At 51.4% G+C, this 13,487-nt stretch overlaps 1 protein-coding gene across 1 annotated transcript in view; it reads right to left on the bottom strand.

Moving 5' to 3' along the window:
• Nucleotides 1-13,487, bottom strand: part of shmt2 (serine hydroxymethyltransferase 2 (mitochondrial)) — a 62,656-nt gene that overhangs the window by 18,835 nt on the left and 30,334 nt on the right. Inside the window, exons 2-7 of the mRNA XM_063039252.1 lie at nt 7,335-7,538; nt 6,611-6,690; nt 6,071-6,271; nt 5,734-5,815; nt 5,215-5,337; nt 4,485-4,624 (exon numbers count right to left, since the gene is read on the bottom strand). Of these exons, the coding sequence (XP_062895322.1) occupies nt 4,485-4,624; nt 5,215-5,337; nt 5,734-5,815; nt 6,071-6,271; nt 6,611-6,690; nt 7,335-7,538 (830 nt within the window). The remainder of the gene's footprint in view (nt 1-4,484; nt 4,625-5,214; nt 5,338-5,733; nt 5,816-6,070; nt 6,272-6,610; nt 6,691-7,334; nt 7,539-13,487) is intronic.

Here is a 13,487-nt window from a genome sequence, read left to right on the forward strand (position 1 = left end):
GGTGGGTGTGCAGTGGGTCTTTGGCAGTGGATATAACAGACACCCAAAATACTGGAAGCATTCAGTAGGTTAGGCACCATCTCTGTAAGGAACTGAATGGAAGTAAAGAAATTCAGCATATCCCCCTGACCCTCACCAATTTTTATTGATGCACACAGAAAGCATCCTATCTGGATGCATCATGGCTTGGTATGGCTCTGCCTGTGACCACAAGAAACTGCAGAGAGTTGTGGACACAGCTCAGCACATCACAGAAACCAGCCTCCCCTCCACGGACTCTGTCTACACTTCTCACTGTCTCAGTAAAGCAGCCAGAATCATCAAAAACCCCACCCACACCAGACATTCTCTCTTCTCCCCTCTCCCATCGGGCAGAAGGTACAAAACCCTGAAAGCACATACCACTTGGCTCAGGGAACTTTCCATCCCATAAGACATAGCAGCAGAAATAGGCCAATCACCCACTGAGTCTGAGTCTGCTCCGCCATTCCATCATGGTTGATCTTGGATCCCACTCAACCCCATACATCTGCCTTCTCACCATATCCTTTGCCCTGACCAATCAGGAAAGTATCAAATTTTGCTTTAAATATACCCATGGACTTGGCCTCCACAGCTGTCTGTGGCAGAGCATTCCACAGATTCATTACTCTCTGGCTAAAAAACCTACTCCCTTTTCTGTTCTAAAGGTAAGGTCGCTGCTCAATTTGAGGCCGTGCCATCTAGTTCTGGACACTCCCACCATAGAAACATCCTCTCTACATCCACTTTATCTAGTCCTTTCAACATTCAGTAGGTTTCAATGAGATTCCTCCCCTCCTCCGCATTCTTCTAAATTTCAGTGAGTACAGGCCCAAAGCTGCTAAACACACTTTATATGTTAACCCCTACATTCCGGGATTCATCTTCGTGAACCTCCTGTGGATTCTCTTCAATGACAACACATCTTTTCTGAGTTATGGGGCCCAGAACTGTCGATAATACTCCAAGTGCAGCCTGACCAGTGTCTTATAAAGGCTCTTTCATTATCTCCTTGCTTTTATATTTGATCCCCCTTGAAATAAGTACTAACATTGCACTTGCCTTCTTTACCACTCAACCTGTGAATTAACCTTCTGGGAGTCTTGCACAAGGAGTCCTAAGACCCTCTGCACCTCTAATCTTTGAACCTTCTCATTTAAATATTAGTGTGCACTATTGTTCCTTTTACCAAAATGCATTATCATACATTTCCCAACATTCTATCTGCCACTTTTTTGCCCATTCTTCCAATTTGTTTAAGTCCTGCTGCAATCGCATTGCTTCCTCAGCACTACCTATCTTTGTATCATCCGCAAACTTTGCCACAAAGTCATCAATTCCATTATTTAAATCATTGACAAACAACGTGAAAAGCAGCAGTCCCTGGGAGCCAACAGAAAAGACCCCTTTTATTCTCAGTCACAGCCTCCTGCCTGTCAGCCATTCCGCTATCCATGCCAGTATCTTTCCTGTAACTCCATAGGATTTTATCTTGTTAAGCAGCCTCATGTGAAGCACCTTATCAAATGCCTTCTGACAATCCAAGTAAATGACATCCACTGTCTCTCCTTTGTCCACTCTACTTGTTACTTCCTCGAAGAACCCTCACAAATCTGTCAGGCAAGATTTCCCTTTTCAGAAACCATGCTGACTTTAACTTATTTTATCATTAGTCTCCAAGAACCTCAAAACCTCAAAACCTCATCCTTAATAATAGACTCCAACACTTTCCCAACCATTGAGTTTCAGCTAACTGGCCTATAATTTCATTTCTTTTGCCTTCCTCCCTTCTTAAAGAGTGGAGTGACATTTACAATCTTCCAGTCCTCTGGGACCATGCCAGAATCAAGTGATTCTTGAAAGATTATGACCAATGCATCTGTTATCTCTTCAGCAACCTCTTTCAGGACTCTGGGATGTAGTCCATCTGGTCCAGGTGATTTATCCACTTTAAGACCTTTGAGTTTACCTAGCACTTTTTCCTTTGTAATAGCAATGGCACTCACTCCTGCTTCCTGACACTCACAGACCTCTGGCACACTGCTAGTGTCTTCCACAGTGAAGACTGATGCAAAGTACCCATTAAATTCATCTGCCATTTCTTTGTCCCTCATTACTACCTCACCAGCATCATTTTCCAGTGGTCCAATATCAATTCTCACCTCCCTTTTACTCTTTATATAACTGAGAAAAAAACTTTTGGCATCATGCTTTATATTATTGGCTAGTCACCCTCATATTTCATTTTTTCCCTTTCTTATAGCTTTTTTAGTTGCCTTTTGTTGGATTTTAAAAGTTTCCCAATCATCCAACTTCCCACTCACTTTTGCTATCTTATATGACCTTTCTTTGACTTTTATGCAGTCCTTAAATTCCCTTGTCAGCCACAGTTGTCTAATCCTGCCATTGGAGAACTTCTTCTGTGGGACATATCTATCCTGCACCTTGTGAACTTTTCCCAGAAACTTCGGACATCTCTGCTCTGCTGTCACCCCCACCAGTATCCTCCTCCAATCCACCTGGGCAAGCTTCTCTCTCATGATTCTGTAATTCCCTTTATTCCACTGTGATACTGATACATGTGAGTTAGGCTTCTCCCTCTCAAATTGCAGTATGAATTCAATCATATTATGATCACTGTCTCCTAGGGGTTCCTTTACATTAAGCTCCCTAATAAAATCTGGGTTATTACACAACACCCAATCTAAGATAGCCTTTCCCTGAGTACGCTCAAGCACAAGCTGCTCTAAAACGCCATCTCGTAGGAATTCAACAAATTCCCTCTCTTGTGATCCGACACCAACCTGATTCTCCCAATCCACGAGCATATTGAAGTCCCTCATTACAATTGTGACATTAACCTTATTACATGCCTTTTTCAGCTCCCTTTGCAATCTCAACCTTACATCTTGGCCACCATTTGCAGGCTTATATATGATTCCCACAATTTTTCTTTACCCTTGCAGTTTCGTAACTCCACCCACACAGATTCAACATTCTCTGACCCTATGTCACCTCTTTCTAAAGATGTAATTTCATCTCTTACCAACAGAGCCACACCACTGCCTATGCCTTCTCGCCTGTCCTTTCAATACAAAGTATACCCTTTGATATTAAACTGCCGACTATTGCCTTCTTTCAGCCATGACTCAGTGATGCCCACAATGTCATACTGACCAATCTCGAATTGGGCCACAAGTTCATCCACCTTATTCCAAATGCTATATGGATTTAAATACAGCACCTGCAGTCCTGCATTCTTCACCCTTTTGAAATTTACCTCTACGGTACAATTTAACTCTTTGCACCGTCTGCATTTGTACCCAACCATCGGCTTGTCCTTCCTTACATTCATGTTATACCCATCATCTACTTGTAAACCTGCTGGCCCATCCTCAGCTCTATCATATTGATTCCCATCCCCATGCTATATTACTGTAAACCCTTCCCAACAGCTCTAGTAAACCTGCCCACAAAGATATTGGTCCCTCTTGGATTCAAGTGCAACCCATCCCTTTTGTGCAGGTCACACCTGCCCCAGAAGAGGTCCTAATGATCCAGAAGACTTTTACGTGGTTCGCTAGTATGATCTGACAATCTACCTCATTGTGACCCTTGCACCTGACTGTCTGCCTGCTCTGCACTTTCTCTGTAACTGTGACACTCTACTCTGCACATTGTTATGTTTTGCCTTGTTCTACCTCAACGCACTGTGTAATGATCTGATCTGAATGGACAGTATGTAAGACAAGCTTTTCACTGTATCTCAGTATGTGTGACAGTAATAAACCAATTGCAACAAGTTGATGTTTTGGGTTGACACCCTTCATTAGGAGGTGGGGGGGTGTGGATGTTGTGCAAAGCTAGGAGGGAATCAGTGGAAGAGATAAAGGCCTGAAGAAGGAATTTTACACCTTCCTCCCTCTACTTTGTCTTACCTATCACCTACCAGTTTGTAATATTTCCTCTCCCCTCACCTTCTTACTTTGGCTTCTGCCCCCTTCCTTTCCAGTCCTGGTGAAAGAGCTTGGTCTGAAGCGTCGACTGTTTATTCCCCTCCATAGATGCTGCCTGACCTGCTGAGTTCCTCCAGCATTTTGTGTGTATTGGGCTGGTCCAGTGATGGGAAAGGTGTAGAGGGATATGAGCCAAACAGGAATGGAGGGGACAGGCTCAGATTGGAATCTGAGTTGACATGGACCAAATGGGCCGAAGGGCCAGTTTCCGTGCTGTATCACTCTGACTATCCACCCCAGCTCAGGCAAAGGTTCTTGATCCAAAAAGCCGACTGTCTGCTCAGGGTCTCTGCAGCCATTGAAATGAGGGAGGGATAGTGAGCACTGAGCACCACATTGCAGAAGGGGCAGTGAGGAGGGAGTGCGATGATGAGGGAGGGAGCGCCGCGCTTTGGGAGGGACGGTGAGGAAGGAACACACTAAGGGAGAAAGGCTATCATTTCTCACCGGGCTCCGCGGAGTGTCTTGTGCGTGGTACTGGTGACCAGGTCCGAATACTCGAAAGGAGAAGGAATCACCTTGGCTGCCACCAGCCCACTGATGTGGGCCATGTCTGACAGTAAGTATGCCTTCACCTCATCACAGATCTGTTCGGGGGGGGGTGCAGGGGAAGAAATCAGGTCCAACCTCTGGAATGCTCTCCCCTCCCTCCCCTACACCTTTCCCTGTCTCTGTGACCCCCACCCTCCCCTACACCCCTCCCTGTGTCTGTGACTCTCTACCCCTACACCATTCACCGTCTGTGACCCCCTCCCTCCCCTAGACCCCTATGTGTCTGTGACCCTCCACCCCTACACCATTCACCATCTCTGTGACCCCCCCTTCTATCTGTGTGACCCCCTCCCTCCCCTAGGCCCCTACGTGTCTGTGACCCTCCACCCCTACACCATTCACCGTCTCTGTCACCCCCCTTCCATCTGTGTGACCCCCTCCCTCCCCTACACACCTCCCTCCTCTAGACCCCTCCCTGTGTCTGTGACCCTCCACCCCTACACCATTCACCATCTCTGTGAGGCTCCCTCCCTCCCCTAAACCCCTCCCTGCCTCTGTGAAGCCCTCCCACCCCCACACCCCTTCCCGTCTCAGTGACCCCCCCCCCACCCCTACCTGTCACTGTGTCCCCTCCCTCCCCTTCCTGTCCTGGAACAGATGGAATGGGAAGGTTGATGAGACGTACCTGTCGGAAACGGCTGTAGTCTATGAGCCGTGAGTAAGCGCTGGTTCCAGCAATGATCAGTCGTGGACGGAAGAGGCGGGCGGTCAGGGCCAGCTGGTCATAGTCGATTAGTCCGGTGGTGGGCTGTTGGAAGGAGGCAGGGGCAAGGTGAAAGTCACTGCCCTATGAGAGTAGGGAAGGATGGGAAGAGAGGGGAAAGGGAGGGGCAGAGAGGGGAAGGGGGTGAAATGGGGTGGAGGGCATGGGAATTAGGGGTGGGGGAGAGAGGAGTAAGGAGAGAGTGGAGAGGAGAGGGAAGGAGGAGATGGGGAGGTGAGGGAGGAAGGGGAACAATGTGAGCGAGGGAGGGAAAGCAGACAGGGGTGTGGAGGGGGAGTGAGAGTGTGGGGAGGTTGGTTGGGAGAGAAGGAAATGAAGGTTTAGGAGGAAAGGGTGAGAAGAGGGCCAGGAGGGAGCGAGGGAGAAAGGGGAGAGTGGAGGGTGGAGGAAGGATAGGAGATACAGGGGACACACACTCACGTTCAGTTTGTATGGCATCGATTCAAAGTAGATGGATGTTGCTGAAATCCGCTTCACATCAGACATGTAACCGTGAGTGAGACTGTAAGAGAAGGAGGAGGGGTCAGGAGTAAGAGAATGGGTAAAGGGAGTGAGAGTGAGAGAGAAAGGTAAAGAGAGAGACAGGGAGAGGGAGAGAAGGATAAAATGGAGAGGGAAAGAGAGAGGCACACTCAGAATCAGACACACAAAAAGAGAGAGAGTGAAGGTGGGGAGAGACAGGAGACTGAGGATACAGATATTGGGGATGGGGAGACAGCACAGACACAGGTGAGATGGAGAGACAAGCGGCACTCACTGTCCCCCCTCGGGAAGATCCAGCCCCATAATCCGATCGTGTGGGCTCAGCACGGCGGTGTAGGCGGCGAAGTTGGCAGGAGAGCCTGAGTAGGGCTGGACATTCACACCCCACAGGTTGGGGTCAAGGTCAAAGGCCTCCAGTGCCCGGCGCTGGCAAAGGCGTTCCACCTCATCGATGATTTCCGTCCCTCCATAGTACCTGTTTTGGGGTGGGGGGGGGAGAAAAAAAGAGAGAGAGAGGGTGAGAAGAGAGGAGAGAGCAGAGAGGGAGAGAGTGTTGAGGGGAGAGAGGTGAGAGGGAGAGTGAGGTAGGGTGGGGAGACGAGAGGTGAGTTGGGAAAGCGGTGAGGGACAAGGAAGATGGGGGAGAGAAGGAAACATATTGAAGAAAGGCACTGCCCATCCCAGATTGCTCCCTCTTTACTGCCCCTCCCTCCTCAGACAGATAGTTAGGAGACTTTGGGGGGAGGGATAGAGCTGGCGAAGATCTGGTTAATTGGGGACCCCGTCCTGATCGCATTACCAAAGATTTGCTCACCTCGTCCCTGGGTATCCTTCAGAATACTTGTTCTGGAGGCAAGAACCAAGGGCCTCAAGACAGGCTCGGCTGCAGAAATTCTGCAAGGCAAGGGAGAGGGAGTTAGACAGTCTCAATGGCAGGGGATGTACTGGGTGGGGGGAGATGGAAGGAAGAAAGGGGAAGGAGAAGAGGGAGGGGAGGGAGAAGGGGGAGGGGAGGGAGCAGAGAGAGAGAAAAGAGACTGAGGGGTGGTTAGGGGGACAGGGAGGAGGGAGCGGGTTAAAAGACTGAGGGGAGCAGGAGAGGGAGAGTGCAAAGGAAACAGAGGGTTCAGACAGACAGAGAGAGGGAGAGTGCGTGATACAGAAAGGAGAAGATAAAGGGAGCAAGATAAGAGAAGAGAGCAGAGAGGAAGAGACAGGAGGTAGACAGGGAAAGAGAGAAGGAGAAAGGGATAAAACAAATGATGGCAAGAAAGATCAGGGAGAGGGGAGAGGGTCAAAGGGAGGTGCGGGCACAGGGCAGAAAGGGAAGGGAAGTTGGCAATTTGGAGGGGAGGGGTTGAGAGAGGTGGTGGGGTGGGAGAGACAAGGGGGTAGCAGGAGCGACAGGAGGCGGTCAGAAGAGGGGGGAGAGATGGGGGGGGCCGGGTGAGATGGGGAAGTCGATGAGGAAGGGAAAGCGGGAGGGATGGGAGACAAAGAACAGCATGGGGGAGTAGGGTTCCCGTTTACTCCCTCACCTCAGAGGCGATCAACTCTAGCCCTCGGCACTGCCTGTCTTTTTCCTTCTGCACCAGTTTCCACAGGTCAGGGTCGCTGTCCGCCAGCGAATCCTGACCCGTCCACTGCGAGGAATGGCATCGCCCTGTCCACACCGCATTCTCATAGCGACCCGTGCGGACCCCTAAGGCAACTGCCGCACTTTGAAAAGCGTCCTTCACAGGCTAGAGGAGAAGCAGGAGGAGGGAGAGCAAGTGAGTGAGAGTCAGAGAGAGAGAGAGAGAGAGAGAGAGAGTTAGAGTATCAGTGTGGAAACACTGTGTCTGATCCCGGGAGTGTGTGATGGGACGGTGTGGAGGTTCACTCTGTGTCTGACCCTGGGTGTGTGTGATGGGACAGTGTGGGGGGAGATTCATTCTGTGTCTGACCCTGGGAGTGTGTGATGGGACAGTGTGGAGGGAGATTCACTCTGTGTCTGACCCTGGGTGTGTGTGATGGGACAGTGTGGAGGGAGATTCCCTCTGTGTCTGACCCCGGGAGTGTGTGATGGGACGGTGTGGAGGGAGATTCCCTCTGTGTCTGACCCCTGGAGTGTGTTATGGGACAGCGTGGAGGGAGATTCCCTCTGTGTCTGACCCCGGGAGTGTGTGATGGGACAGTGTGGAGGGAGATTCACTCTGTGTCTGACCCTGGGAGTGTGTGATGGGACAGTGTGGAGGGAGATTCACTCTGTGTCTGATCCTGGGAGTGTGTGATGGGACAGTGTGGAGGGAGATTCACTCCGCATCTGACCCCGGGAGTGTGTGATGGGACAGTGTGGAGGGAGATTCACTCTGTGTCTGACCCCGGGAGTGTGTGATGGGACAGTGTGGAGGGAGATTCACTCTGTGTCTGACCCTGGGAGTGTGTGATGGGACAGTGTGGAGGGAGATTCACTCTGTGTCTGATCCTGGGAGTGTGTGATGGGACAGTGTGGAGGGAGATTCACTCTGCATCTGACCCCGGGAGTGTGTGATGGGACAGTGTGGAGGGAGATTCACTCTGTGTCTGACCCTGGGAGTGTGTGATGGGACAGTGTGGAGGGAGATTCACTCTGTGTCTGACCCTGGAAGTGTGTGATGGGACAGTGTTGAGGGAGATTCACTCTGTGTCTGTCCCTGGGAGTGTGTGATGGGGACGGTGTCAGGGGAGATTCACTCTTTGTCTGTCCCTGGGAGCGTGTGATGGGACAGTGTGGAGGGAGATTCACTCTGTGTCTGACCCTGGGAGTGTGTGATGGGACGGTGTGGAGGGAGATTCACTCTGTGTCTGACCCTGGGAGTGTGTGATGGGGACGGTGTCAGGGGAGATTCACTCTGTGTCTGACCCTGGGAGTGTGTGATGGGCAGGTATGGAGAGAGATTCACTCTGTGTCTGACCCTGGGAGTGTGTGATGGGCAGGTATGGAGGGAGATTCACTCTGTGTCTGACCCTGGGAGTGTGTGATGGGACAGTGTGGAGGGAGATTCACTCTGTGTCTGACCCTGGGAGTCTGTGATGGGACAGTGTGGAGGGAGATTCACTCTGTGTCTGTCCCTGGGAGTGTGTGATGGGGACGGTGTCAGGGGAGATTCACTCTGTGTCTGTCCCTGGGAGTGTGTGATGGGGACGGTGTCAGGGGAGATTCACTCTGTGTCTGACCCCGGGAGTGTGTGATGGGGACGGTGTCAGGGGAGATTCACTCTGTGTCTGACCCCAGTAATGGGATTAGTTTCGAGGCTGACATGGGACTGTGGGGAGAGCGGGGCAAAGAACAACACACAGAAGTATGCAGCAAACAGTATAATCTCGGAGTGACAGGTACAACAGACTGGAAGGAAAATTCTTCCTCCCTCCGTATGAGTGACCGAGGAGAGGCTACTCTGCACCCCACTCACGTACTGTGTTCTGGCAAGGTCACCACTCGGCAGGGGGACACTGACCTGCCAGATGCTAAGGCAAGCCACGTGGGCTGTCAGCCTTCTCCTGTGGACAAGCCAAGGTGACACGTTGCCTGAGATGCAGGGAGAGAGGAAGTCTACTGAGAGCCCAGCTCGTTCTCCACCACATCACAACTCCTTGAGCCCTGCTCAAGCCAGTGATTCCTAATACCACCATTCAGTGTCCCCATTAACCTCCCCACACCCGGTGATTTCCAACGTCCCCATTAACCTCCCCAACACCCGGTGATTTCCAACATCCCCATTCAGTGTCCCCATTAACCTCCCCAACACCCGGTGATTTCCAACGTCCCCTTTCAGTGTCCCCATTAACCTCCCCAACACCCGGTGATTTCCAACGTCCCCTTTCAGTGTCCCCATTAACCTCCCCAACACCCGGTTATTTCCAACATTCCCATTCAGTGTCCCCCTTAACCTCCCCAACACCCGCTGACTTCCAACGTCCCCATTCACTCTCCCCCTTAAACTCCCCAACACCTGGTGACTTCCAACGTCCCCATTCACTCTCCCCCTTAACCTCCGCGACACCTGGTGATTTCCAACGTACCCATTCAGTGTCCCCCTTAACCTCCCCAACACCCGGTGATTTCCAACATTCCCATTCAGTGTCCCCCTTAACCTCCCCAACACCCAGTGATTTCCAACGTCCCCTTTCAGTGTCCCCATTAACCTCCCCAACACCCGGTGATTTCCAACGTCCCCTTTCAGTGTCCCCATTAACCTCCCCAACACCCGGTTATTTCCAACATTCCCATTCAGTGTCCCCCTTAACCTCCCCAACACCCGGTGATTTCCAACGTCCCCATTCAGTATCTCCCTTAACCTCCCCAACACCCGGTGATTTCCAACGTCCCCATTCAGTGTCCCCATTAACCTCCCCAACACCCGGTGATTTCCAACGTCCCCATTCAGTGTCCCCATTAACCTCCCCAACACCCGGTTATTTCCAACATTCCCATTCAGTGTCCCCCTTAACCTCCCCAACACCCGCTGACTTCCAACGTCCCCATTCACTCTCCCCCTTAAACTCCCCAACACCTGGTGACTTCCAACGTCCCCATTCACTCTCCCCCTTAACCTCCGTGACACCTGGTGATTTCCAACGTACCCATTCAGTGTCCCCCTTAACCTCCCCAACACCCGGTGATTTCCAACATTCCCATTCAGTGTCCCCCTTAACCTCCCCAACACCCGGTGATTTCCAACGTCCCCTTTCAGTGTCCCCATTAACCTCCCCAACACCCGGTGATTTCCAACGTCCCCATTCAGTGTCCCCCTTAACCTCCCCAACACCCGGTGATTTCCAACGTCCCCATTAACCTCCCCAACACCCGGTGATTTCCAACGTCCCCATTCAGTCCCCATTAACCTCCCCAACACCCGGTGATTTCCAACGTCCCCATTAACCTCCCCAACACCCGGTGATTTCCAACGTCCCCTTTCAGTGTCCCCATTAACCTCCCCAACACCCGGTGATTTCCAACGTCCCCATTCAGTGTCCCCCTTAACCTCCCCAACACGCGGTGATTTCCAACGTCCCCATTAACCTCCCCAACACCCGGTGATTTCCAACGTCCCCATTAACCTCCCCAACACCCGGTGATTTCCAACGTCCCCTTTCAGTGTCCCCATTAACCTCCCCAACACCCGGTGATTTCCAACGTCCCCTTTCAGTGTCCCCATTAACCTCCCCAACACCCGGTTATTTCCAACATTCCCATTCAGTGTCCCCATTAAACTCCCCAACACCCGGTGATTTCCAACGTCCCCATTCAGTATCCCCCTTAACCTCCCCGACACCCGGTGATTTCCAACGTCCCCATTCAGTGTCCCCCTTAACCTCCCCGACACCCGGTGATTTCCAACATCCCCATTCAGTGTCCCCCTTAACCTGCCCAACACCCGGTGATTTCCAACGTCCCCATTCAGTGTCCCCATTAACCTCCCCAACACCCGGTGATTTCCAACATCCCCATTCAGTGTCCCCCTTAACCTGCCCAACACCCGGTGATTTCCAACATCCCCATTCAGTGTCCCCCTTAACCTCCCCAACACCCGGTGATTTCCAACGTCCCCATTAACCTCCCCAACACCCGGTGATTTCCAACATCTCCATTCAGTGTCCCCATTAACCTCCCCAACACCCGGTGATTTCCAACATCCCCATTCAGTGTCCCCCTTAACCTCCCCAACACCCGGTGATTTCCAACATCCCCATTCAGTGTCCCCATTAACCTTCCCAACACCCAGTGACTTCCAACATCCCCATTCAGTGTCCCCATTAACCTCCCCGACACCTGGTGATCTCCAACGTCCCCATTCAGTGTCCCCCTTAACCTCCCCAACACCCGGTGATTTCCAACGTCCCCATTAACCTCCCCAACACCCGGTGATTTCCAACATCCCCATTCAGTGTCCCCATTAACCTCCCCAACACCCGGTGATTTCCAACATCCCCATTCAGTGTCCCCCTTAACCTCCCCAACACCCGGTGATTTCCAACATCCCCATTCAGTGTCCCCCTTAACCTCCCCAACACCCAGTGATTTCCAACGTCCCCCTTAACCTCCCCAACACCCGGTGATTTCCAACATCCCCATTCAGTGTCCCCCTTAACCTCCCCAACACCCGGTGATTTCCAACGTCCCCATTAACCTCCCCAACACATTATTGTTCACCCTCAGCTAGAAACGTCTACTACCAGAGGGGGCGTTTAATTTTTGTTTAACAGTGAGTGGTGGGCATCTGGAATGTGCTGCCAGAGGTGGAGGTGGATGCAGAATGAAAAGAGGTTCAGAATGTTCAGGACTAGGGAGATATGGATCATGTGCAGGTAGATGTGTTTGACTCTCACTTGGGATTGTGCTCATCATGGACATGATGGGCCAAAGACTTTATTGCAGAATTTTCTTTATTGCATGCATCAGCATTGTGTGGAAGGCTGGGAGGAAATGGGAGATTACTGATCTCAGCAAGAGTATTTCTGAGCCATCAGTTTGACTGAGCCGTCAATCAGACAGGAAAAGACCAACTGAGCAATGTTCTACAGCAGCTAGAGTCCGAGGAAAGGGTTGAACAGGTAGAGTTTGAACTGCGACCACTGCTCCTCCCTCCACTGCATCTCTCCCCCAACCCCATGCCCATCTCCATCTCCATTACATCCTTCCTCTGCTCCGTAACACTCAACAGCCTTCCCCATCTCTGTGACCCCTTTCCTCACCTCCCCCCTCCATCTCTGTGATTCCCTTCCTCACCTACATCCCTACCCCCCCCCACAGCCCACCATGCCTCTCCTTCATAGCTACACTTTACTGTCACTGTCCCTTCCCCTCTGCGCACTTCTTCCCAACTCTACCCTTCTTCCCCCCTCTCCTATCCCTCCTTCCCTCTCCCCTTTTCCCATCCCCTCCTTCCTTCCTCCCATCCCTCCTCCTCCACCACTTTCATCTGCTATTTCACCATCCCTCCTTCCTTGCAGTTTTCTTTTTTTCTTTCTCCCAGTCTCTGTGCCTCAGCTCCCTGCCTCTCCTTTCTCTTCCGATCCTTTCTGCCTCTTCCATCCTCGCTCCCTCTCTCTCTGCACTACCCCATCCCACTGTCCGTCCCTCTCTCACACACCAACCTCACATTGTCATGGCAGCTGAGCAGTGTCAGTGGCAGGTGCTGGGTGACAGGCAGGACTGGTGTTGACAGTAATTACCAGGGCACGGACTGGACACACAGGCAGCCTTGTCTTTGAAGGTCGACCTAGCATGTCAGTTAACGCTACCTCACCCTCCCCAAGAAAGACGGGCACTAAGCAACTCCAACTGGGAATCAGAAGGTCATTCGTTTGCAGATCACAACGTGTCAGATCAAACCTGGCACCTCAAATTTCTCTCCAGTGAGAGTGGTGCAAGTGGGTGTGGTGCGATGCGCAAAGAGAGGAGGCAATGAGAAGAGAGGACAGCAAGAACCCTCCCAGCTAAGATCACTTGTGATAAGTTTGCAAAAGCTGGCATCTTCCTGTAAACAAATAAGATGCTCCTCCTTTGTAGATTGCATTTAAAACATTTTATTTGTGGTGGTTTAAGGGGGACACTGAATGGGAACATTAAAATCACCGGGTGTTGGGGAGGTTAATGAGGACGTTGGAAATCAACGGGTGTTGGGCAGGTTAAGGGGGACACTGAATGGGGACGTTGGAAATCACCG

Source organism: Mobula hypostoma (assembly GCF_963921235.1).
Source record: "Mobula hypostoma chromosome X1 unlocalized genomic scaffold, sMobHyp1.1 SUPER_X1_unloc_2, whole genome shotgun sequence".
Lineage (NCBI taxonomy): Eukaryota > Metazoa > Chordata > Chondrichthyes > Myliobatiformes > Myliobatidae > Mobula > Mobula hypostoma.